This window comes from Halyomorpha halys, unplaced genomic scaffold (assembly GCF_000696795.3).
Source record: "Halyomorpha halys isolate HHAL.00 unplaced genomic scaffold, Hhal_1.1 Scaffold899.1, whole genome shotgun sequence".
In the NCBI taxonomy this organism is placed as follows: Eukaryota; Metazoa; Arthropoda; class Insecta; order Hemiptera; family Pentatomidae; genus Halyomorpha; species Halyomorpha halys.
The window spans coordinates 372,525-400,101 of record NW_027105398.1 but is presented as its reverse complement, the minus strand read 5'-3'; the positions used below and the strand labels follow the sequence as shown (position 1 = coordinate 400,101).

General features: G+C 31.0%; 2 protein-coding genes across 2 annotated transcripts; one reads left to right on the top strand and one right to left on the bottom strand.

The window, feature by feature from the left end:
• Window positions 1-219: 219 nt before the first annotated feature.
• On the top strand, window positions 220-27,577 carry IleRS-m (Isoleucyl-tRNA synthetase, mitochondrial). The gene is made up of 17 exons (XM_014430581.2): window positions 220-503; window positions 1,624-1,746; window positions 1,838-1,985; window positions 2,057-2,208; window positions 2,301-2,350; window positions 3,259-3,566; window positions 3,707-3,873; window positions 3,955-4,191; window positions 4,942-5,099; window positions 5,422-5,545; window positions 7,313-7,470; window positions 20,435-20,584; window positions 21,582-21,792; window positions 22,163-22,269; window positions 23,006-23,151; window positions 24,782-24,972; window positions 27,198-27,577. Exons 1-17 carry the CDS (start codon window positions 318-320, stop codon window positions 27,411-27,413), a joined length of 2,832 nt encoding a protein of 943 aa, XP_014286067.1. The 5' UTR covers window positions 220-317; the 3' UTR covers window positions 27,414-27,577.
• LOC106686958 (uncharacterized) lies at window positions 9,986-13,373 on the bottom strand. The gene is made up of 2 exons (XM_014430584.3): window positions 13,175-13,373; window positions 9,986-11,023 (listed from the first exon to the last, which is right to left on the bottom strand). Exons 1-2 carry the CDS (start codon window positions 13,305-13,307, stop codon window positions 10,371-10,373), a joined length of 786 nt encoding a protein of 261 aa, XP_014286070.1. The 5' UTR covers window positions 13,308-13,373; the 3' UTR covers window positions 9,986-10,370.

Below are 27,577 nucleotides of genomic sequence, written 5' to 3'. Positions count from 1 at the left end.
AAAATAGAAAAGAAAACCCCACCTACTATTTCTCGGTTAAAAATTTAGACAGTGCTCAAAGTTATCATCCCTAAACGAAGGACGGTATTTAGCTACATTATTAGGTATGATTATTTCAGTATTAAAAATTCTCCATTGACTGCATATTAATCGATATATCTTAAATTCCAAGTATCGATTTGTCTAGTCAAAGCGTTATCGCCGGCCCGCTAGGCACCTTTTACTGTATAACCTCTAAAGAGGTTTTTGTATAGATTTGAAAATATTTATTTTAAAATGTACATATAAATTTTTTAGTGTAAGATTTTCTTTCAAACATGGGATTAAAAATCAGAAGGGTTCCCGTTTTGAATTGCTATTACAAAACTGGATTGAAGTTCTTTTCTACTAAAAGAAAAACTGAGGAAAAGAAGTATAAAAATACTATATTTCTCCCCAAAACTGATTTTCCCCAGTGGATTTCTCCAAATAAGAGGACTTATCTGGATGAAAAAATTCTTAGTGTAAGAATAACTACTTTATTTCATATTATTGTGTTGTCATTAAAATAAATAATGTTCATTTTGAGAAACAATATTTGCTCTTACAAGAAATGTTCTCAGGACTCCCAAATCAGTTCAATGTGTTTGTTTTTCAGCTTATGAAATTATTGGAAAATAGTTTATACTAAATATTGCCGATTTATGTAAAGTTGTTCAGGGTTACTTTATAGTTGTTCCCTATTGATATACTTAAGTTTATATAAAAATATTAAAAGGAAAAATTGAGATAGAAGTAAAAAAGCAAAACTGAGTTTATCTAAATGGCAATTATCTTCAACAAAATTACTGGCATCTTTTTAGTTACTTATTAATTTGTTGTTAAAGCATTAAGTACAATCGTATAAAACAAGCTTCCGCAGTGGTAACTTAATTCGAAATTGCTACTTAGGCAGTTATTGTTACTGCTTTAATTAAGTTACAGCTGTCGAATTTCGCAAGAGACTAACAAATCCCTTACCTTTCAACTGATCCTTATCAATAGATGTTGGTCCTATTAACATAAGACAAGGTAGCCCTTAAATAAGTGAAGCACCCGCTGTTGGAACTTGTTTTTTACTGTAGTACTAAGCTTAACCTGAGGAGCATAAATCTCACTGAAACCAGATTGTGGCCAAGAGTATATTATTTTGTTCTAAGTTTACACTATCTACAGTAGAATAAAAACATGGATACTTTCACTGGATTGTTTGGGTCAGTGCCTCAAAAAATGAATATATTATAAACAAAAGCATTAGTTATAATAAGTCATAATTCCTTATCTTCGAAATATGTTCTCTATTAAAGAAACAAAATAAATTGCTTATATATTTTAGTTTGGATATAAGTGTCCCAGTTAGTAACCTTGCAAAATGTTTTATCTAATTTTTTATGGTTCATTCAAACCAGAGTGAGAAGATCGAGATGTATTCTAAAGGTCTGCCACAAAATAAATTTCAACCTAAAGAATCGGACCAACATTGCTTCTGATTCCAGAGAGTTCAGCCACAGTTACCATTTATATATCAAAAATGAATTTTAAAAACATTTTTAAACGTTATTTTCTTAAATCAATCAATTAATAAATTTATTGTTTTATAATTAGCAATATGGATTCAAGGATCTATATTTATGGCAGAGAGAAAATATAGAAGGACCTGAATTCATTCTGCACGATGGACCACCTTATGCCAATGGTGTGCCTCACATGGGACATGCAATAAATAAAGTAAATACTAAAGCTTTTATAATGTCAAATCTGAAATTTGTATATAGTTATATTTTATTTGCCTTGGCCTATCTGTGATCATTTGCTGCAGGTTTTGAAAGATATTATTATGCGGTACAAAATGTTAATCGGCCACAAGATCCATTATAAATTAGGATGGGATTGTCATGGTTTACCAATTGAACTGAAAGCACTTGGTGGTGATGTGAATATAAAACCATTGGATATCAGAAATAGAGGTGTATATTTGTAAGCACATGTTTGTTTCTAGTTAGTGTCTTATTTTTATTTATTCATTTTTAAATTTTAGCTAGACAGTTTGCAAAACAAGCAATAGAAGACCAAAAGGTTTTGTTTAAAAAATGGGGTTTAATGGCTGACTTTGATAAAGAATGCTATTTCACTTTTGACAAAGATTATGTCAAAAATCAGATTCAGCAGTTTTATAAATTGTTTAACAAGGTAATTTTCTATATAGTATTCTAATACATTATTATTATTATTATTATTATATATTTCTTTTTAAATTGTTTTATGTTTTAAATTTTTTCCAGGGACTTATTTATAGGGATTTGAAACCTGTTTACTGGTCTGTTTCATCAAAGTGAGTTTACTAATGTTAATTATTTTAACTATTATTTAATTCCTTAAATAATTGAATTGAAGTGCAGAAATCCTCATGCCCTCCCCCCCCCCCAAAAAAAAGAGATCTGATAATTGTATTTGCTCAAATATGGGTCAATCCCCAATATAAGTTGGCCCCTCTCCCATTTTGAAAATCATTTTCATGAGATACTTTAGGAGGGTGAATATTAAAGCACTAATAATAAACCAATTTCCAAATTTGTTATATAATATTAATATTTTCATAATATATATATTTAAGATAGGAATCCGCTCCAATCTTTGTTAATTTTTTAATGTAGCTTGATATGATTAAATTTTTTCAAAGACTGCTCTTTTGTTTTTTTAATGACCCCTTATTGGTCATTCATACCACATCGAGGGCTTTAGTTTTCATTTCATGGGATCACCTCAGCCCAGATTAGAACTGGTACCGTTGAAGTCACTAGGAAATTAAAGTTGGCACTGTAACTCATTTGGCTACAAATGGCCCTCAAAGACTGCTCTTCTCACCATTAGTAAATGTTTTTAAGGTTAGATAGGAGAGGCCTTACATACGGGCTACGGAGGCATTTTCCTTCAACATATAATTACTGATCCCAATTTTTTTCTCACACTCAAAATGTGTAATAATAAGCGAATGATTTTCACTTATTATTATAAACAGCATTATGTTTTTCATCATGAAAGTAGAAATAAAAATAAATTATGAGTGATATAAAATCCCCATGTTTGGTCAAACTCAAATTTTCTGAAATCAAATCCAAATATAACTTGGTCAGTTTCATTCTATCAGATACAACCTATATTTCAGCAAATATGGTACATATTACTGATTTTTTTTTTAATTTATGTATTATTTTTTTTTTATGATAAATAACATCATAGCACAGCTTTGGCAGAAGCTGAATTGGAATACAACCCAAAACATGTGAGTGAAACAGTGTTCTTGAGACTTAAGGTTGTCAATGTGCCAGATATTCTCCATCAGTATTCAGGGAATTCTCCTATCTATTTGCTTGTTTGGACCACAACTCCCTGGACCCTTCCTGCTAACGAGGCTATTGCGTACAACCCTTCTTTCGAGTATGCCCTTGTAAAGGTTGATGGAAACTTATATATTGTTGGCCTAAAACTAGTTGATCATTTGCAGTCCAAATTGAAGAAGCCGCTTGAAATTACTTTTACATTTAGTGGTAAGTTAATCAGTTTTATCTAGTTTAATTATAAACATGACATGAAAAACAACAATGACTCTTGAATATATATTTTCATTTGAAGTAGTATTTTTATTATTATATAAATCGTATAAGATGTTAATAATGTTATGTTTTAGGAAATTTACTGAAATCAGCTACATATGAACACCCTATTAGTAATGATATAAAGAATGTACTTCCAGCTACATACGTTACAGATGATCTTGGGACAGGTCTAGTTCATACAGCTCCTTCCCACGGTCCAGATGATTTCGTTCTTGGTCTACAGCATCAAATACCTATAGTATTTATAATTTTGTCCTGTTTGGTTAGTTATTTATTTTGATTTATTCATAATTTCTTAATTTCTTCTTTTAATTTTCAGGTCTCATATGTCAATGAACAGGGTAAGTACACTCAAGAAGCTGGAAAGGATCTGGAAAACCTTCATGTGTTAGGTGATGGAACAAAGAAAGTGCTGACTATGCTTAATGATAAAGTTTTACTCAAAGAAAAACTTGTCCATTCTTACCCTTATGATTGGCGTACAAAAAAACCAGTTATAATACGTGCCAGTAAACAGTGGTTTATTGACACCAATTCTGTCAAGGATCGAGCTATTGTGAGTATTCAAATTCATCTTTTGTGTAACTGTTGTATTTTTGGCAATAACATAGTTGATATTCTTTATTTTTATCTAGAGAAACCTTATAGTATTAATTTTTATTGTAAGTGAAAGTTGTGTTGTGCGTGCACTGATTTTTTAAAGTATTTCTGATAAAAACTTTCTTTTTTTTACTGTCCATAAATCTTTTATGGATGTAGAACAAAATCTAGTATGATTTTGACCAGTTTTGGAGAAAATTATTAAATAAAACATGAATTTCTATAGTGTAAGATGTTTCTGTCAACTAGTATATGTACTACATGATAAGTAAATTTCTGTTTTCAAGACACTGCTATGAGAATAATTTGAAATCAGATTCTACCAATAATAGCTTGTTGCAATTTAGTGGGGGAAAGAAATGAGTTATTAGAGTTGTTATAGTTTTCTATAATTGGCTTAATACCATTATATACTTCAGCTCAGACAGAAATCATTCATTCCCTAATAATGGGTTTTCATTTATTAACAATCCATAGTTGTTTGATTATGAAGTGATATTTATTACTTTTGTATGCAACAAAATAAAATCCAACCCAATTTTTAATAGGTGCTACTGACTCAAGCATATTATTGACTATCAGACCTGACTATCATAGTCTGAAGCCAACTTTCTATGTTTAAATGATTTGGATTACGATCACATGCTTTTTTTCTTTCTTATGTTCATTCATTATTTTAAAGTGATATAAACCCTTTAATTTTCAGGAATTATTAAACACGATTAAAGTGATCCCAGAAAAGAATATCGCCAGTTTTTTAGCTCAGCTTGAACGGCGGCCATATTGGTGTATATCTCGGCAGCGAGTCTGGGGTGTTCCTATTCCTGTGTTTTATGATCCTGATGAAAACCCTGTTATATCAAAGTGAGGCAAGATAACATTTATATATCATATCAATAATTATTAACTTAATTCCACTAAAGATTAATAGAAAACTATTGCTTCTCTTTATTTGTTGTTAAATTAAAATGTTCTCTTAATACCAATACCTGGTTAGCCCATCTTCTTTTTTCTTTCAAGTTGAACTGGAAGTAGATTATGTTAAATTATTTTGAATTTAAAGCTATTAAAATATAAAAACTTGACTAATATGATTTTAAAGCATTTGTAAAGAACAAATATATTTGATTGAGGCCGATCAAGATAGAATTAAATAAAAAGTTTTTTGTTTATTTTTTTGTTTTAGAAACCATATTGATCATTACTGCAAGTTAATTGATGAAAATGGAACCGATTTTTGGTGGTCACTGCCACAATCTGATTTAGCTCTCCCTGATGAACGTGAAACTGGAAATCTTACTAAAGGAAACGTAATTAAATTTCTCAAACTTTTTTTCATATAAGCATGCTCATGAGAGCTTTTCAGAGAGAAAAACTAAAAAATTTAAATGAGAAGATGGTTGGGGGTATAGTCAGAGAAGAAAACAAATAAGTTGAAAACATATTTATTGGTGCCAACATTTCAGTCAGAATTTCTAGCTAAGCACAAAAAATAAGATAACATCCAATGAATAAAAGGATATATATATATATATATATATTAGGTTGGCAAATAAGTCCTTTCGGTTTTTTTGGGTGAAAAAAACTAAGTATATATGTATATAGTTGACCGTAAAACTTAAATATATGAAGATGGTCAGGGTTGCGGTCAAAAAAATAATAATGATATTAAATGACAATAAATGAGTAAAAATACAAATCAGGACTACCTACCTGTTCAAAGCGAAAGGTTGAACAGGTGACAATAAATCGGAAGCGTGGAGGAGTGAGGGGGAGGTGGCCAGCCGTTTAACGGTTATATTTATATTTCAAGTACGTCTCGTATACAGTAAGTAGTCATAAAAATATGAAAAATGAAAAATAATAAGAGAAAGATACAGAAATATGATAATAATAATAACTATAATAGTTTTCTAATTTAGGAATAACTAAGTAAAATTAGAATGGTACATATTGTTACTAATAATACGAATATATACTGAAAAAAAAAATTGATAATAATAATTTAAAAAAATAAATAAGAAAAATTATTAGACAATGATAACAACTGTAGTTTTTTTATATATCGTGAAAATAATAATTTATCTACACTATTACTATTATCAGTGTACTTATATAACTTATATTTATAAGTGAATCCAGCAATAGATAATATCAGTGATAGAGAGATAACAAACAGGTAAAAAACAAAAGTATATTTTGTACATAATGTTTATTTTAATTTACAATATAATGTCCCATTATTTTCAATTACCTTACCCAATCTCTCCAACAGCTGAATAATCTCATGTTCATGGAATGTCTGCGGTTTATTAGCAAAAAAGTGATCAAGGTGCTCCCTGAAACCCTATTCGTTTTCAAACCATTTTCCACTTAAGGAATTTTGTAGAGACTGGAATAAGTGGTAGTCACTAGGAGCAAGGTCCAGAATATAGGGAGGGTGGGGCAAAAGATCCCATCCAAGGGCTAATAATTTATTGCGGGTGACTAACGAAGTGTGAAGCCTAGCTTTTTTATTTCAATTGTGAGCAGTATAGAGTGGAATCGATTGATACACCTTGTGGCAACAGCTCATAAAATATCATACCCTTGAAATCCCACCATACTGAAAGTATTATCCTCTTTGAGTGCAATCCCACTTTAGATGTCATTCGTCACTGAGTCTCCAAGATTTTTTCACTCCACACTATCGTAGACAATCCATTTTTCATCCCCTGTCACAAGTCTTTTAAGAAATGGATCGTTTTCTTGACGTTTCTGCAGTGAATCGCAAATTGAAGTGCGTGTTGCCAAGTTGGCTTTGGTCAGAGAGTGGGGGAACCAAACATCAAGCCTAGAAACGTAGCCAAGCTTCTGCAAATGATTTTCTACGCTTTAGTTTTATTTACTTCTACAAACTGCATAGATTTAAGTCTGCTCTATGAAAATTGCTCTCTAATTATGGATACGGATACGGTCTATTTAATAGTTTTTAAATAAAGTTTTCTTAAGCTCATGATTTGAACATGATAAATAACTTCTAACATAGTTTATACTGTAAGCTTACAAAAATCTTTAAAACTTCTTTCTTATTCCAGGATATTCTTGATATTTGGTTCGACAGCGGATTGTCTTGGTCCGCTGTTCTGGGCAATAAAGTGGCCGATCTATATCTGGAAGGAGTTGACCAGTTTACAGGTTGGTTTCAATCCTCTCTCCTGACATCTGTTGCTTTGAATAATCGAGCACCATACAAGTAAGTTATTCCAATCATGAGCTAATCGATATACTATAATTGAGTTCAATTTAGATTCATAAATGTTATTTTTTATGTACATACCTTTGCATGTACCACCATGATTATGGAGTTATTGTTGCATATAATAAACTTGTATTATCCTAAACTACTAACTTTAGGTGCCTTTAGTGGTTCATTCAAAAATGAAGATAATAGAAGCATAAAAACATTTATTTATAAATTGAATTTATTTATATGTTTTCATCATAAATAAATAAATCATAAATCATTCATATAAATAAAATCAAATCTTCTATGACTCTATAAATTAGATGTTAATTTTCTTAAATTAATATCTTTGGCTATCAAACATTATATTATTCATCTACATTACTCCTCATATATCTGAAAAAAATATTTTTTCTTTATTCTTCTTTAGTTAATCACCAAATTCTTTCAGAGTATCCATTAAACCATTTTTTATTACTACTAACAACGAGAGATAGTTAATTTTCCAAATAAACAAAATTAAAGGAAGCTCTTTTTAAAATTTGGCATTTTAGCCCTATTAGACTATTTCAATGAAAATATATCCTAGCTGATATGGAAGACTCGTCAGTTGTACTCTGATAATCAAAATAATTTGAGCCATATCTCTGGATATTGTAAAAAAGTGTGAAATCGTTTATATAAATTGGCACTTTCAGTTAGTCAATTTTAGTGAAAAAGTTGCTATTACTTCCAATTTCATACATATTTTTGTTTTTTATTACTTATGCTGCTTAAATACACGCATGCGCGTACACACATACATACACTTAAGAGGCTTGGTTAATTAGTTTCTGTAGACCTTAAAATGTTTATTTCCTTTGCAAATTCAGATTAAACATTTTTCATGAACGCAATACTTCCACTTGCTATATATTTCATATACAGGATGTTTCACGAGAAAATGCCAGTAATTAGAGGGATTCTGTTTTCCAAAAATCTAGTTCAAAGGTTGGTGAAATTTTTTAAGAAAATAATTTTTTTCCCCCATAAAATTCCTAATTTTCCTTTAGTGACAAGATTTCTCAACTTCTTTGTATTCAGAATCTACTATAAGTTTCCTAGAAGATATAAACCAATTTCTAGGAAAATATTGCTTTGTTAGGCAAAGCAAAGAAGTATAGAATAATTTCAATAAACAAGTATAATTTCCAGAAAAATTTGGTATTTCAACAAGAGATCTTGGAGATTTCATAAAACTTGTTTTATTTCATCAGTATTCCAACGATATCCAGCTGTGCAAAGCTGGTTTAATTTAGAAGATATATTTAGGCTGGAAGGTGTAAAAAAAAAAAAGAGATGGCCACAAGAAAAGAATACCTTGTATTAATTTTATTCTTGTTCTGCTCTCATACCTTCGTCCCCCCCCCCAAACTAAATTGGATTACAGGATTGTTTGTTTAGAATGCAAATCATATTTTGACAATAGAATGAAGTAGGGAAGTGAGCTTAGTGGGACTGTACTACATTTTTTGTGAAAATAACTCTCCCTCAATTACTCAATTTCTTAGTGGTGTTGAAAATGTGAAAGTAAGAAGTAGTTTTTTCTAAGAAAAATTCTTGTAATTAATCAAAAGTGTTTTAAAAGGAATCTATTGTATCGCCCTAAAAAAAAAAATAATAATAATAAACAACACAAAGTTTATATAAAACACTTTTAGTTCAATTAAGTTTTTTTTTTTTAAATCTTTCAATATTTTTAATTATTCTAAAATTTCATTAATTTAGTTTTGAAAAAAAAATAATCCAATAATATATTAAATGAGCTTTTCAGTTCTATTGATATGTAAAAAAAAGATTTGATTCCTAAAATATACATGGTGCTTACACTGAAATAAATAAATCATTAAATTAAATAGTCTCCCTTCCCACAATGGATGTTACTAAAACTACTTGTGTGGCTCCTCTTTTGCTTTGAGTTAGAAGTGCGTTATTCTGTTCATTCATCAATTAAAATTAAAATATTGTTGCAAGAGCAATTTTATAAGTTATAGAAATATTAGAATTTTTTTTTGGAAGAAAGGATACCAAAAAGTAGTTTTAACGATTTTTTTGGAACGTTTCCACCAATAACCTATAATGGTATAACTTGGAGAATTTCCATACACAATCAGAAGAAGTTTTTTCAGTAACTTTTAGGTAAATGATAATTCATGACAAAGCAAAATAAATAAACCATTTAAGGTGATACAATAGTAAAAACAACAAGCTTATCGTACTCTTGAAAGATTTCTTACAGCTGTACAGCTTAAATTTGTTTTGATTATTAACGTACAGAATTGCTAATGAAGGAAACATTTTTCTCTTTATCAAAAACTAAGAGTCATTATCATGTTTTTCATTACATATCCTGATGTAAACAATTAAATTTAGTTTACTACTAATGAAATATAAATTTTTATAATAAACTATGCAGTTTGAAACATCACATCATAGAAAGAGAAATAAATGGCCTGAGAAATGTGAAGGTTTACTTTTCTTGAAACTTCCTTTGAAAATTGACGTTCATAGGATCCATTCTGTTACTAACTCGGTTTTTAAATACTCTTGAGATTCTTGAAAAAAAATTTATTTAAGAAACTTTGACTAATCAAAGTTACAATATAATTAGTTTTGTGTTTTAATAAGTTAACTATTATTAAATAAATATAAATATTTCAGTCATTGAAATTATTTGCTAAGACAAGAATACATCACATTTATTTTAAAATTTAAAACAAATATTAATAAAAATATACATCTATTACTGTCTGGGTTTTGTTAGGAGTATTCATATAAGTATATACATTACAATTATTATGACTAGACCATACATCAACAATTATCAGTCTTTTGTGTTTTGATATAAAGAAACGAGCAATTTACCGTATTCATCCATCCGTGTCACCATTATGCAAACTGCCAACCTCGTTGAGCAGGAGTTCTTGCATTTTAATTCGTACATACAAATTCCTCTTGTTGGGCAATGACTTCAGCTGCGGCAGTATACTTAGTAGAAAACAAAAATTATCATCTTCTAGAAGAGCAAAACCATTCGAAAAGTACAGATCTTGGTAACTATGGTTGGATTGTTTATCAAAATAATTGTCCTCTGATCCTAACCTGGAATTTATGTCGTCGCCAGCCGTCTCGTCATGATTTCCATTCTGTTCGCAGTTTCCATCAATGCTATCAGTCTTCAGTTCATCGATCACATGATCTCCTTCAGTCATTTCTGTTTCACATAGGTCGCCAAGGTTCGGATAATCGTTGCTACCTTCATCATCATACCCATTAGCATCTTCATTCCCTTCCGGTTCAACAGAAGAATCAAAAGATTCTTCTTTAAATCTTTTAGATTTGTGACTTCTATTATTAACATCGAGATATATGTGGTCTTTAACGAAGGACATATCGTTGAAATATTCCCATCGAGATGTTAGCATGCTCTGACTGATTCCTTTAAGTCCAGGTCTTTTTAATTTTCGCAATTGAACCCTGTAAGTGTCTCGTAGACCCCTCCATTTGTATCTAGCTGTTTCAACTGTAAAGTATAAGAAAATTATGTATTATATAATGATATTTTACTATATATTTTTTGTAACTATGAAAATATTTTACTTATATTTATTAAAGTACTGTTTTCTTTTGTATGACTTTTTAATCTTACTACACCTAATCAGCAAATCAAAATTTTTTATACAATATTAATATTAAGTAATTATTGAAAAGTACTTCCATTTTTCTTGTTCTCTTAATTCTTATTTATTAAATTTAACCAAAATTGTCTCAAACAACAAAAATATATGAAATATTAAATAATTTTAAATAACGTTAATTAGAATTAGCATTAATTTAAGGCAGTTTCATAAATTATAAAACGAAATTCATTCTGTACTGTGCAAAATCTCCCAAAAATACTTATATATAATGAAAAGCTCCTACCTTTAAGTTCCTCTTATTTTGATTTTTTATAACTTAATTTTGTCATTATATTAATATTAGTGGAATCAATTTATCTATAAAACAAAAGACAATTGAACCCCCCTTTTTCATATTGATGTTATTAAAAATAAAAATTATATTAAAACCAGTTAATTAACCCAAGAATAGTAAAAACACTTATATAATCAATATTAAAAAATTTTAATAATTAATTGTTTAAAAATAATCATTTTGAACTCTGTTCAATTAATAATAATAATGTGTGAGATAGAATGGATAAACAATATTTAGTTTTATAAATAATTAACTGATATTATATGAAATAAACAATTATAATTACCTGCTCTTTTGAAGTGAAATTAAATAAATATTAATGTTTAATTTATTTTTAATAATATTGTTTTAGTTATATAAAGTTTCTTAATCTGTCAAAATGTTAGTCTTTCAGGAGATACCTACAACCTATGTCAAGGATGAAATATTGCAAAAATTTAAAGAATAAAAAATAATGAACAAAAATATATTATAATTTATTAATTACGTTTAATTTTTTTCATTCATTAACTTTAATTTTTTTAAAATATTTTTATATTTATAATTATTTATTTCAAATATACCTTAGTAAGGAAATATAAAAATAAAAATAAATGTATTTTTACTTTCTAAATTTAACTTCTAATTTCAAAAACACATATATTTAGTCTTGATCTAGTAAAAAAAGTTTCTTAATCTTTAATTGCCAGATTATTTAAAATTTTTACTTTTAGTAGTGTTATGTACGGTTTAGAATTCAGTTAAATTATACTTTAACAATAATAATTGCTTATCTGTGTGATTAAATGGTTTATATATTATTTATTTTTCTAGCTTAATGATATGAAATTATTTAAAATATTTAAATTACACTCGTCTAAATGCAATTAATTAAAAATTAATGTTTAATTTATTGTTTAATAATTTATAATATTGTTTTACATATTGTAGTAGCCTTGTAATAATCTGTCAAAATGTCTAACTTAAATGACAAAATTATAATTCATTGAATTTCAAAGATGATGAAATATTTAAACAAATTAACTTCATTAAGAATAATAATAAACAATATTCCAGTAATATATTAATTAAAAGATTTAATTGTATTAATTTATGATTAGTTATCAAGATTTGAACTTTGCGATTGTGTTTTAGTATTCTGTAGTTGTTGTTGTTGTTGTCTGGGGCTTAAGGGCCTAAAACCCTGAGGTCATCAACGCCCATAGTATTCTGTAGTTAATGACACCTGATGATATGACATGACTATCACAAACTTGTCAAAATATCTTCCACTAGAAGATATACATTGAAACAAGGCTTGGAATGTTTCAAAGGTTTATTATAATTATTAACGTTATCTTCAGTTTCTTTTAGGTATATTTCTGCTGAAATTGATTATTTATTTTTGAATGTCAACTATTTAGTGAAGAATCAGGTTTATATATTGTGTAATGTGTAAATATTGAAGTGGTAAATTATAGTTTTGGATTTTATTATTTTATATTGTCGAGTATTTTCTAAGACAAGATGGTATGTAAGAATGGCGAGGGAACAGCTGATAGAGAAATCGATACGGACTCAAGCCGTTCTGTCTATAACGTTAGACTTATAATATTACAATCCCTTTTTTATATAATATATTACGTACTATAGTATATAATGGTATATAACTGCGAGTATTATTTAATAAATAACTTTATATGATAGGGGTTATTACCGTCGACACCTAGATAACTGGCGACCTGAGCCCAGAGATACCCCGCCAGTTCGCGGTCCTTATACTGCGGGTGCTGCCTGTTCCAGAGGGGCTCTCTTTCCCGGACAGAGCTGATGAGGAGGCTGATGTCCATCCTCGACTACGACGAAGAGTACGGAGTACGTCCTGGAGCATGGGCTCCGGCCAGGTTATCTGCGCTGTTGCCGGCTCTCCCCACCACCCTCCATCCCCTCTACTTCTCTTTATTCCAAGGGGTGATTTTTTTTTTCTTAGAGGGTCTGTGAAGTTACTGCTAATTATTGTTGAACAGTGGTCATGACATTCGTAATTATTTATTGCCTTCACCATATAGCCACACAAATTCTAATGGCATCTTCAATTTATGAAATGTATATGTATAATATAAAATGTACCAGTATGATTCTAAGCCTGTTATTATCTGATATCAGAAACTGATTCTGTTAAGAATAAGTATCATACCATTTTTTTAAATGAATTACTTCGTATGGAACTTCGGTTCGATATTTTCTTTTCCTTCTGTCGCTTTTCCGAAGCAGATTTCTCCTTCTTTTGATATATTTTTGATCATAACTATTTTTACTATTGTTCTATCCTCTGCACTTTATTACGAAATATCCTTATTTAAATTTATGGACTGCCCTCTTAATTATTTTTAAAAAATTATAGATACCCTTGAATTAATGGTAAAAGTGATTAAGTGCTAGTTTTGCAAACTCATTTAATAACTTTTACCTCTAATCCGACGATATATACACATTTTATCACAATATTAAATGAAATTGTTCAAATAAGTATGTGTGTGATATAAACTTTATAATTGCCGTAAAGTTCATGTGTATGTTGATGGTTTTCATAGTAGTATTGTCAAGGAAATGAAGCAGTGGAGTAGTGCGGTAGTATTCTGTGTCACATACAGTGAAAGTAAACCTAACCGAAGCCAGGTACAATATTTCTTCGGCCAGTTACCATTACATGTTAAAGTAGTAAACATATGGCAGTTAAGCTTTACTATCGGTATGGATACTATTAACTATAACGCCAGGTCTGATATTCAGACATTACTACTGCGACAGTAAATGTTATTTACTGATGATTTTAAAATATCTTCGTGTAAATTGGACCATATGATGGTATTGTCTGTTTTAAATTACGATCCATAGATAGTCTGAAGATCTGTAGAAGTAGTAAACTTATTAAGTTATTCTCAAAACCAAATGTTCTGGTGAAAGATTTTTGTTTGTTTTTTCCCCTGCCTGGTCTATTCCTGACATACGGAGTGTCGACACAAGTGGGGTCTTACAAATGGGATTTGCGTATAGCCACTATTGCGAATAAAGCCCTTTTGTTTATTTATTATTCTCTGAATGCTTATTTTAATCTTACATTTATAGATACAATAAATAAATAAAGCACTATAGTGGTACAGTGCACCACTTACTGATGGGGCCGTACGTAGGCATCTAGTCCTCTCTTCACCTCGCCCTCCAGCTACTCATCTGGTGGTTTTTCATAGCATTTCCAGCACGATTCTCTTATAGGTGTTTCTAGTCGCCTGTCACCAGAGTTTCCAGAATGCACTTCCTACTCTCAACAGTCGATAATTTTTATATGTGCATTAGTATTTTGTAATCAGCTCTCAAAAACCTTAAATCAGCAAATTTTTAGAACTACTCCAAAACTTTCCATTCCACCGAGATCCTTTATTGATTCCTAATTGACTATCACTGGAATTAGGGTTTACCCGTGCCTTTGACTTTGATCGGATGTTCGCTGTTTCATAATAGTGACATGTGCCCAATATTTTGAGGCTATTTTGTGGGTTTTCTAAACCTGTTAAGCACCTAACCCACTTTTTTCCTATGAAATGGATATATGGATGATATTTGGATCCTTTACAGGTTCAGATAATAAATTAGATTCTAAGACAAATTCATATCTGGCACTTGTTTGATTTTTGGACAACATTTTACCGTTTTTTACGATTTCGGATTAAAGGGAGCGGAAAATTGAAGAGCAAAATAGTTTTAGAATTCATCTTCTCGTTAGAATCCGTCAAAATATTGTGGCTACATCGTCATCACAACCACATTGGTCTTCTCTGACGGTCGACGAAACTTATGATAAAGTATTGTCATGGAAAATCTTATTCCAGAACGGTTTCATTCTACCTTTTTTTTTTACACCATTTTCTGCTAACAGTCAAATATTGTTCGTTGTTTTTGGAAGTTCACGCCTTCAAAAACCTACATACAGTGATACCCTGGATAATTTCTATTGATAGCAAAATTTTCTTCAAATATTTATGCACGATAGATAATAAATTATTCTTATTGGGAGATGGTCCGAGTTGCGGTCAACAAAGATAAAAATAACAGAAAAACTATTTGTTAGTAGCAAAGGTTCCAGCTCACTTTGCAGGGCTTCACTGGCGCTGAGTCCAGAAGAATGAGTAGAAGGTGGTCGGGGGTGAAGTGCAATTTGCACAGACAGAACCTCTGCCTAAGCAACCATGGTGAAGGCCTGGAATTCTGGTCGAAACGTCGGCACAAATAATGTTTGTATATTTTTTCTGACCGCACCCTGACCATTTCCTCATATTTATCTTCAGTCAACTATTTACATCTCATTATGAAGAGTAGAAAACTTCTTTCTGTCTCTTCTCAGTCACTCTTCTTACTGGACTCAGGCTTGATGTAGCCCTGCAAATCAGACCGAAACGTCGGCTACTAATAAATAGTTTTTCTGCCTTCTTTGTACCTTTCTTGACTGGCACCCGGACTATCTTCCAATAATCATCACATCCAGTCAAAGCGGGTTGGGGTGTAGGTCCCAGAGTCCTAACGTTGTGGGTTCGATTCCCACCTTGGTTAGTACGCGGCGACAACTCTAGTAGCCGTCAGTGGTTGACAAAAAGGGCCTATTTCTATTTATTCTATATATCTAGACCTATTTCCCGTACTAGTTCCGCCCATCAGATACCAATTCCTATTCCAATCTTCCAATAATAAATTATTCATCATTAATACATTTTAAAATTATAAACTTACCCTTCGTCGTCAACCTACTGACTGCCCTACAGTTTCATTTAATGTTACTCTTACCCCTGTCGAACAGATCCTCTACCTTGGACTACATTTGGAAAAACGATTAACCTGGAATCCTCACACCAGACTGAAAAGACAGGAAACTGCACGTCGATTTCGACTATTACAGCACTTACTAGACAGATGGTCTAAATTTCCAACACATTACAAAAGACTGATCTACATGACTGTAATAAGGCCAATCTGGACATATGGAGTTGAGCTTTGGGGCTCAACCTTCGAATTCCTCTCGTATTTAATCCTTACAATCCAAAATCCTTCGTAAAATCCTCAATGCTCCTTACTTTGTCACAAATAAAATCATACATAAAGACCTTAATGTTCCCTATGAATGTACCGATCTAGCGCGAACCAGATATCACTCCTTCCATAAACTCTCTAACCACTCAAACCCCCTAGTTTCTAATCTTGCATCCTCTACCATTCCTGACAATCCTCCGAGGCGCCTGAAAAGAAAATGGCCACGAGACCAGCCAATGTAAAATGTAGTATATAATAAATGTATTATAATGTACAGTTGTAAATAGCAATAAATAAATATTAAAAAAAAAAGTATAAATGTGATATGTCTTTCATGATAATTTATTTAACTAGTCTTTTTTCCTCATTGTAAGTTTTTTGAACGGGATATTTTTTATGTTATTTTACATTGTTTCAAATTTACATAGGATACGGACTATTCGAATGAATGATGTCAGCCTCCACTGGCTTCTGTTTTCACGAATTACACGGTATATTGGTTCGCACTAACTCTTGTACTAGTAACGAACGACTAAGATAAACTGCCTTGTACTATTCCTTAATACTACTTTTACTATAAAATTGGAAATGCTGATAAATGGTTATTGTTTTAGTCGATCCACTCGTTCTGGGAATGCTTGTACCGTGCTGAGATAGTAAACAAACTCCTTAAATGTTTGTCCTACTATTCGCTTGTGTATGGTGCATTCCAAATATGGAATAATGTTTACGATGGCTAAATCGTTAGATTCCTAGTATTACTTTGATTTGATTTCGATGTTCTGGTTGAAGGTCCGATCTTGGAATATTTGCAACTTGTAACTTCGTATGTCGCATGCTCAATGAACCTCATATTTTTATTTTTACATTTCAAGTCCACACGTTTACCATTTGTCGCAAATTTAAAATACCTATCAATGTTTGGTAAACGAAAGTAAAAACTGTCTGTATCCACTCCCTTTTGTGTGTTCCAGACTGGCAAATATGATGGACGTCGGCTATTAACTTCGACTTACACTATTTTCATTACGAAATTGATCAAAATAAAGATTGGCGAAATGGAAGGAAACGTAAATATCGGGAAAGTTGGTGGTAGATGATAAAAATTCCAAAAATGGTACTAGATAAACTCCAAGTTCAACTTTAGTTCCAGATTTTTTATCAAATTCTTGCTAATTTAATAACCCAGAAATATTATATCTTTATAAATACATTTTTGTGCTATGCTAAGTCAAAACTAGACCACTAAGGTTAATTCACAAAATTTGAAACAATTTATTTACTTATTCTTTTACTAATTAAAATATGGAGAGCACAAATATTTGTCTTTTAGCGGTTTTTAAAAAATTCTAATTGAGCTTAAACGTACGGAGCACTTGTCCAAACGCCTTTTGATCAAAGACCTGACCACCACGGGTGTCCTACAAATCCTGGACAACGTGTACCAACCAGTCTAAATAAACCCACAAGTTTAAGCATACGCGAATTAGCCTTAATTGGCAAATGTGTAACAAACACCTTTAGGATTATTAATCGAAATCGAGCTCGTTTAGCTCGGGTTGAGCAAACTTGATACGCTTTTTAGTTTTACCTGTGGAATCCAGGTAGCATACGTTAGTGGATTCGTTTAAGCCGAGTTCATCCGCTATTTATCACGTATTTTTGGTTGGGTCTGCTTTCACAATTTCAACTGGTCGGTATCAACTACAGTATGGTGTTCACGGTTTTCCTTTTCTTCCAACTCGAAATATACACAGCGAAACTTCAGATACCAAAATTGCGCCATGGTTTAACGTAGTAAGACCTAAGAAGTAAAAAGATGAACTTGTTTAAATAACTAGGTTCTTATTTGAACGCTGTAGGGTCGTCTGGGCATGACGATGTCAGAAGGAACGTTGAACAAGCCCACAAGGTTACTCGAATGTTACATCCGTTCCTCTGGAATATCCAAGCGTCGAATCTTCACAACCATAGTGGAGTCCTATCCTAACACACGCTTCAGAAACGTGGAACACGAACTCTCATTTGTGCCCAAAGGTGCAGGTGGTTGAGATGAATTTCTGTAGGTGTTTCCATGTCACCAGGCTGGATAAAATTAGGAATGACATAATGTATCAGAGGATGGATGTGGGTAAATCAGTAAACGAAAGGATCGGAGCACACCGGCTAAGATGGTTCGGGCATGTCGGACTAATGTTGGACGAAACTAGTCGTGCATTGGGTTCCTCCGCGGACGACAAGAAACAAGTGAATGAAGAGAGTCCTAGAGGATAAACGGCAAAAAATTCCCTAGAAAGATTTTTAAAAGCGCTATTTGTTCACCGAAAGTTGCTTTACAACCCTCTTTTAGTTAAATCTTTGATAGCTCCGATTTAATTGCTCAGAAACGCGTCCATCTTATCCTAAAGCTAACCAACCTATTCTAACCAGAGTGGGAGGGTAATTTTTTCATTCCGTGGGAATGAAATAATAGTAAATTCGCTCAGGTCAGATTTGAACCGGCGCCGCTGCCCCCTCGAAGGTGATGACGCCTTGCCTTACCTTCCTCGGCTACAGACAGTCTGACGATTACTTTTTTTATAAGAGCTGATAATATTAACAAAGAACAGAGTCATTAAGACGAGTTTTCATTTCCTTCTTATAGGCTTATGTGAAGATTTGCTTTTTCTAATCATGTGTTTTGCAATTTCTAATTCTCTCTATTTTTGGAGGTGTTTTGGGCAATGGAAGACAAGGACATTTCTATAATATTTTTAGTGAGTTGAGGGTCAAAATTTAAAATTTCCTCACAGTTCTAAAAATTCCCAACTACTTAAAATTATTTTGATTTTCTCAGCTAAATTATGAAATCGCACAAGACTGAAAAGACAGGAAACTGCATGCAGATTCCGACTATTACAGCACTTACTAGACAAACGGTCTAAACTTCCAACTCATTACAAAAGACTGATCTACATGACAATAATAAGGCCCATCTGGACATACAGAGTTGAGCTTTGGGGCTCCACTAAACCTTCGAATTCCTCTCGTATCCAATCTTTACAATCCAAAATCCTTCGTAAAATCCTCAATGCTCCTTATTTTGTTACTAATAAAACCATCCATAAAGACCTAAATGTTCCTTATGTAACCGATCTAGCCCGAACCCGATATTATTCCTTCCATAATAAACTCCCTAACCACCCAAACCCACTCGTATTCCTGGCAATCCTCCGAGGTGCCTGAAAAGAAGATGGCCTCGTGACCTTATATTGTAAACTGTTTTTAGAGTTCTACTACTGGGTAGTTTCTCTACTTCCTGTATCATATCATTATGGCACTATGATCAAATTTACTGGTTGTATTTTTTTATACAGTTGTAAATATCAATAAATAAATAAAATAAAAAATAAAATAAAATTATGAAATATTTTAATTTTCCAATTTTTTGAGTTTTTAACTTTTCACTTATCTACTTCAAACGTTGATGCTTGGAAGCAATAATTTTTTACTCATCATGTATCAATAAAATTTCAATTTCTTAACTTCTAAGCTATTGGTATTGATTTTAAATGTTACTTACTCTTATAAAATTCTGTACCAACATTTTTGCTGTTTGAAGTTGTTTTCAAATGTTGAACTTCCACTACTTTTTGGGTTCTCAAATAATTGGTGGAGGGAAGAGGAATGACACCTTCCTTCTTCCTTTTGGATCCCTTAGGAATGGTACCTAAGATGACAAACTGAATCTGTTTCAACTAGGATGAAAATATTTTATTCAGTATATCATTTGTTCAATACAACACTAATTATTATGATGTGTGAAATAATTTATTACCATTTTATAGATGCATATGTATAGATATACACATGTTACCAGTTACCTACCTACTCACAATGTTCTTATTCTTTCCAGAACTGTACTGTCTCATGGATTTTGTGTTGATGATCAGGGAAGGAAGATGTCTAAATCCCTGGGTAATGTCATCAGTCCATACCAAATCACTCATGGCACCAGTATTGGTTATATTAAAGAAGGATATGTGTATGGTGTTGATGGTCTTAGGTAATGAACTTGGCTATTTTGTTTCTATGTTTGTGACACGCCTACTTAGCAATACCGTTATGAAGCATCAGAAATAATATTACTCAAAGGAACATATATAGTAGTCTGTTGTCCATCACTGTGCTCCTCAGTACATGATATTTACCAAAATAAATTCACAAAATGTTGACCTTTATGACTGTTATTCTTAAAAAAAAAAGTATTTATTTTGAAAAATCTGTTTCTTTAGAACCTATTACATTATATTGTATATATGTATATATAGTTGACCGTAAAAATTGATATATAGGAAGATGGTTTTAGCCCTGATGAAGCCCTACAAAGTGGGGCGAAACGTCGGAAAATAAATAGTTGTAAACTATTTTTGTTTCTTTTGTATCTTTTTAGCCCTGATGAAGCCCTACAAAGTGGGGCGAAACGTCGGAAAATAAATAGTTGTAAACTATTTTTGTTTCTCCTTTGACCGCAACCCTGACCATCTTCCTATATATCTATTATATTATATTACGTACATATATATATTAGCAGTCAAATTAAAGTTTGTTTTATTTTATTTTTATTATTATTGTGTAGTATTAAATACGGCTCTATATTCTAGACAATAGAGCAAAGATTAGAGAGGACTTCACATTGTTGTCGAATATCAATTTGTTTTTCATTTTGTCGAATGTCATTCTGTGAAAGGGAAGCAGAAATTCTCTTATGTTCTCTTGATACCCTTTAAGTCTCTTATTGTCTGATAAAAGATAATTATTACTTTCCACTATAAAAAATATTTTTTAAAAATTAATATACTAGTTTCGACAGTGTTAGTGTTAGTTAAATTACTTCCTTAAAGCTGAATTATATCTAAACTTTAATTATGTCCAGTTTGTGAATGGAAAATGAAAATATAAACTGTGATAATAAATTAAGGAATTATCAAAAAGTTGTACATGACATATCATTTCTTGTTGTTGTGTTTCTTTTCATTCTAAAGAGCTAATGTGTCAAATAGATGGTGGGTAGCAGCTCATGCTCTTCAACATGCCAATGTCCCTGTAACCAAGACAACGCTTAATAACAGCATGGAGGCAATGAAGAAGTTGAGGAATGTCTTAAAGTTCTTACTCGGTTCTGTACAGGATTTGCCAACTGACTATAACAATCCTAAGCTTTGTATGTTAGACCAATATATGCTAAATAGGCTGGCTGAATTTGAAGAAAAGGTGGGTTAAAACAAATTGTTTAGTCAGTTCAAATCTTAAAAATATTTGAAAGAAAAATGTCCTGTCTTATGCTGCTAAATAATCAATAGATACATATTTTTAAATAAAAATAAAAACAGGTGAATTATTCTTATGTTGTAAATGTATTTTTATTCTATTTTATAATGCATATCTTTATTTTTGCTATGATTACTTCTAAAATGGGAACAATTTATGTTCAAATGTTTCGTATAATTACATTTTAATTTGTTAAAAATAAAGTATTATATTTTAATCTGTAATATAACTTTAACTACACTTAAGGTTTTTTTTTTTGGCCTAAAATAACCAATAATAAAATTTACATTGAAATTATGATTTCTGTTTTCAGATAGTGGATTTATATCAGGCTTATGAATTAAATAAGATCACTCAGGTTTTGTTAAACTTTGTTACAAACGATGTTTCATCATTATACTGTCACCACATCAAAGATAGGTTTGTTGGTTTTATTCACTCTTTGCATCAGTTATGTATAAATTATTAATATAAATCTGTGAAATCATGTAATCTAGTATTTAGATTGATGTTTATTTTGTTCTGGAGTCAATAAGAGTACTCTAAATACAATTAGTATCATTAGTTGTGTAGTTCAGATTTTTTTAAAATGCCAAATCAATAATTATAAAAAAAAAAATTATGAAGTAATATATTTTGGCCAAAAAAATATGGATGAATTAAATGGATCTTTAATAAACCTATCAAATACTGACTTTTTCTGAACATATGGTGCTAATTGGCAGAAAAAAAACCCTCGCATTGGATTGTTTGAAGTAGTGGTTCCAAATTTGTGGAAGTATGCGGATCACTTAGTAAGAAATTGAAACACATGCATATCATTCCCACTTTCAGCTTTATGTAAATGGGCCTTCCAAGAAAATTATGTTGCTTAAATTAACACCTAAGCCTCAGGAAAAGTAAACAGTAAAATATTTCTAACTATAAATCCTCATAAAATATGTGTTGAGATGATCTTACATTATTAACTGAGTAGTACTAATCCTTTTTATATACTACAGGTGTAGTTGAAATATCAATTTAAATTAAGAGATAAATGCATAAGTAATTAATGTTTTATTCTAAAAGAAAGATTTAATATTTCATGTCACCAAGATAAATATTTTGCCCAACACTATCATGAAAATATTCTTTTTTTTACAATTGTTTTATATAGACTGTACTGTGATGCTCTCGACAGTCCTGGAAGGCGAGCGGCCCAATACATCTTAAATCAAATTTTGCACAGTTTATTGTTTTCCTTTTCTCCAATCCTACCCGTGCTTGCCGAAGAAGTCTACCAGTATCATCCACATAATGTTGGTAAGTGTTATCAATAATGTTATTAATTGGTTCCAGAATATCTTATAATTTTATTTCTAACTTTTAATTGAATGGTTTAAATATTAGTTGATCCACTTGTAATAATTTTTAGAGGTTTTCTGATAAGATGTTTAAGAGAATTCGATGTTTTTTCAGCCTATCAAAACATCTAGGAAGTAAGTCTCTAAGCAGCAAAATTAAAATCAGTCTTAATAAAAATATTTGATGCCCAATGTTAACATACAGTTTAGAATCTTGGGCTACCAACAAGACAGAAGAAAAACTTTTAACTTTTGAGCAGATAATCTTGGGATACTTTGACATACCTGTTTCTACAGGTTCCTATCTTCTGATAGGAATGTCTGGTGCCAAAGAAAGAATAGAAAACTGTATGAACTCTTTGGCGAGACAAATGTGGTAAAGTTCATCAAGATCAAACGGATACACTATCCAGTTCATGTCTTGTGGTCAGATGACTCCAAGATTCTTAAGAAGAGTGGGAAGAGTTAGGAGAAGGTGGTTGGACAGAATGTGGATTCAAGAAACCTCCTACAAATCTAGAACTGCACTGTTATATCACAGAACTGTGCCAACTGATGGAGGCAGCCCAGATCCATTAATGGATTGTCATGCCAGTTATTGTTATTAATATTACTTTAACTTATTTTTTAGTCATATCTAATGGTTGTAAATAGATTATAGTCTAGCTGGTTTTAATTGTATTAGTCTAATTTAAGTATCTGAAATATTCATATGAAGGTTAAAGGTCAAATATTCTTATCAGGCAGACGGTTAAGGTCAAATTGACAGAATTTAAAACTCCCGTCCAAGTTTGCGGACAAAAGTTTGGACAGATCTGGATTTCATTTTCATAAATTCAACATCTAAATGGCTAAGCCTAACAAAGAAAACATAAAGCACAAGGGAAAGGCATGATGCAAAATATTTATTTTTTAAAAGGTAAGCCAATATGAGATGGAAGGAAAATATAGTTGAAAAAGTAGACAGTCCCTGAAAGGATCAATGGAAACATACCAGAGAATGTTACATCTCTAAGGACTGAGGCCAACATCATGTTTACTCTATGTCTGATGTAAATCACTCTTGTGAAGAGCTCATACTTTTACCAAGTTATGCACCCCTCAATTTAATTTATGTTGGATTGGAAATTTCAAGGTCTCTTACCAATTCTCATATAGTTTTTGTTAGATCACCCTCATTAAAGTTCCTCAAAGCTTTCTTACCATTGATGATTTTCATCTAGATCTCTCTTTCCTATTTAGGATGATATCCCCAGTTTCAAATTTCTGGAACTATTTACTTACAGTCCTTTCTTAAAGAGTATACACTTTCTATTCCTGCACTGAACACACTATTTTAGTGGTGAAAAACTTATAATAACACACCTATTTCGATTTCCTGATTCATTAAAATATCAGTTAAATTTATTATCAACTATATCTAATTCTCTGTTTGTAGGAATTGCTCTTTCTTTATTATAAGTGGCGACACATCACAATTTTATGAGACTGTACGAAGTGTAGTAGTATTTAGGAGATATAAATTACTTTATTTTTTTTTAAATTTTATTTTATTTTTTCAGACAAGTTATTTTATTTTATTTTTTCAGACCAGTTATTTTATTTTCACAAACAGTGGAGAAGGTGCCAAAAGCCGCAGAATGAAGAATTGGTGAAGTCTGTGATAGAAAAGGCCATGCAAGTGAAAGAAGAGTTGGCGAAAAATAAACCAGTCAATTTGAACCATGCTCAGCTTTCGTGTGATATAATAGCTGATGAAGACTTCTGGTATTATCTCAACGTAAGTGCGCTCTTAGATGTTTAAATAATACTAAATTTATATTTAATCAATTCCAAATGTTGTTCCTTATTTAGGTATGTATTTCCCCTGCTACCTGTAAACTCATATGTTTAATTATTTATTTATTACCCTATCCTGCCGGTTAGGCTTCGACTTCCATTAGGGTATTCGCAGCACCAGGAAGCAACAACCTAAGCCTGCGCTACAAACCACTGCTGCAATCATAACAATTTATATTGTTTTTCCAAAAGCTGTGCATACAGCTAGCTTGCTTTTCTTTCAGCGCTCTCTTCTGTTCTGTACGGTGGCCTTGCTGGTCCATCTCTTTGTCTCCTATCCAAGAACAAGTGAGTGGAGCCAACAGCTTCCTTCCACCTGTACATGAAGGCCGTGTAATATGCGTAGTTCTCTTTGATCATCAGCTGAAGAAAATTACTCGCGGTCTCTGGAACTCGACAACTGGAGCATAAGGAATCAATGCTTATGCCATGTATAGCAAACATATGTTTAATTAATGGAAAATCAGAATTAGTTTTTGAAAATTGTTCTCATAATTAAATGATTATCCAAAAATATATCATATTTCTCCATAATCACTCTCCTTATTCACTCATTTTCTCAACCAAATCAGAAGTTTTTTCACCTCTTAAATGTAAAAAAAAAAAAAAAAAAAAAAAAAGGATGTATTCCTTGAGCCAGTTGCCTATAAAATTCTCTACCCCCTGGTAAATAATCAGTCATCGGTAAAATCTTGCACTGTTGAAGCTTTTATTGATAGCTCAAACATATAAGTCAGATGGCGATAAATCTGAACTATATGGTCATTTTTCAAGTTTCACCCAACCACATTTCGTCAAGCTTTTGGTAGATTAGATGAGCAGTATGAGACTAGGTGTTGCCATGCAGCAAAATGACATCACTGATGGATTCTTCCTACCTCTTCATGTGGAGGTCAACTTCAGTAGAAATTTTATTTATGGTGGCTGTCTTTTCATTAATGCCTTTAATAAAACGACTAACAGGTTTGATATGGTTTTATGTCAAATTCCTCCATAGCTCACAATATTTTTTTTTTTCACATTTTCTCTTTTTAAGAGAAGGCATCATGACAATAATACATTCTTGCCTGTGACATAGTTTAATTTGCCAAACTTTTCACAATAGTAATTTTCTTTATAACCACAAGCATTAATCATTTCTGCTTATGTCAACTGAGTGGCCATATTACTTCAATCCATGAAAAGTCTTTCTCGGTTTATTAACTGAGTAGTACTAATCCTTTTTATATATTTAAAAAAAAATAAAATAAAATAAGATTGGTTTAATCTCTTTCAGTTAATTAATTGAAGTTGTATCTGTTAATTTGAAGTACCAATTTAGTGTGATATACCAGATATTTTATTTACAGATTTGTATTATATATTACTAATATTTACTGCTTTAAACTAAATAGATACAATAAACAATTACTTCTGTCAATAATCCAATGTGTAACTAAACATGATGTACATTTAATTTTAACTAAATATATTAATTAATATCAAACTTTTGATCGTGTTCAATTAATCTATTTATATCCCCGAATCTAGCAATTACAATTCAATGCTAGGTCTGTTAGTAGGCTGATAAAATTACTCAAAATTAAATATTTATGAAATATATATATATATATGAATGTATGGAATAGATCCTAATATTTATGAAGCGCCAACATTAATTAAATTAATTATACATTTAAATACAACTGAAGTCTAAGGAAAAATTAAATTAATACCATCTAAAGAAATACATAATGAATGTATGTAAAAATGAAATTAAAAGAAAATGTATATTAAATATTACAGAAAATTAAACATAATTAATATTTTAAACCGACCGAAATTATAAAAAATAAACATTTATGAGTAAAGAAGATTAACAAATGAAAATTTATAAATTATAAACCAATGTAATAGAAAACAAAATAAAGAATTGAGATATAAACAAAATATAAGTGAATTTTTTTTTTTTTTTTTACCTGACCATGCTTAATTACGTAGCTTAATACCATACTTGTTTACAATCTATTCATATATAAATTCTCTATTTCATATACATGTTGTTGGCCGCAACATTTGTATACTCTGAGATACATATTTTAAAAATAAAACTGGCCTTTTAAATTTGGTTTTCATTAAGTTTAAAGGCTTAATTTAAGTTTTTAAATTCAGATTTGTTTATTACAGATACTTCAGGATTCAGAATGTTCATCTTCCTCAGAACTAGTCGAACTTCTCCAAACATCTGAAGTTAAACTTTTTAAATCTAGTCAGGTAAAGGACTTCAAAATCAATTTAAGGGTCTGTCAGAAATATTTGTGTGAAAGGTGTAGAAAACATACTTCATTAGAAAGTAATACAATTTGTAAGCGATGTACTAGCATTTTAGCATTAGCCAAATAGTGACAGTTTTTCCAGGCTTATTGTTTATCATTTTTTTTCCAATTGTATATTTTATCAGTTTATAAAAAAGTTACTTTTTAATTTAATTTTTGATATAGATGACTCCTGTAAATATTTTTATAAATATGTATAGTAATAAAGTCATTAGCTGTTATCATTTTGAA

Excerpts from the sequence above, each read along its gene's own strand:
- IleRS-m (XM_014430581.2), top strand. The coding sequence starts at position 318 with ATGGGATTAAAAATCAGAAGGGTTCCCGTTTTGAATTGCTATTACAAA. Across the intron at positions 4,192-4,941 it reads CTGTCAAGGATCGAGCTATT|GAATTATTAAACACGATTAA; the intron begins GTGAGTATTCAA and ends TTTAATTTTCAG. Across the intron at positions 20,585-21,581 it reads TATGGTGTTGATGGTCTTAG|ATGGTGGGTAGCAGCTCATG; the intron begins GTAATGAACTTG and ends TGTGTCAAATAG.
- LOC106686958 (XM_014430584.3), bottom strand. The coding sequence starts at position 13,307 with ATGGACATCAGCCTCCTCATCAGCTCTGTCCGGGAAAGAGAGCCCCTC. Across the intron at positions 11,024-13,174 it reads CAGTTATCTAGGTGTCGACG|TTGAAACAGCTAGATACAAA; the intron begins GTAATAACCCCT and ends TATACTTTACAG.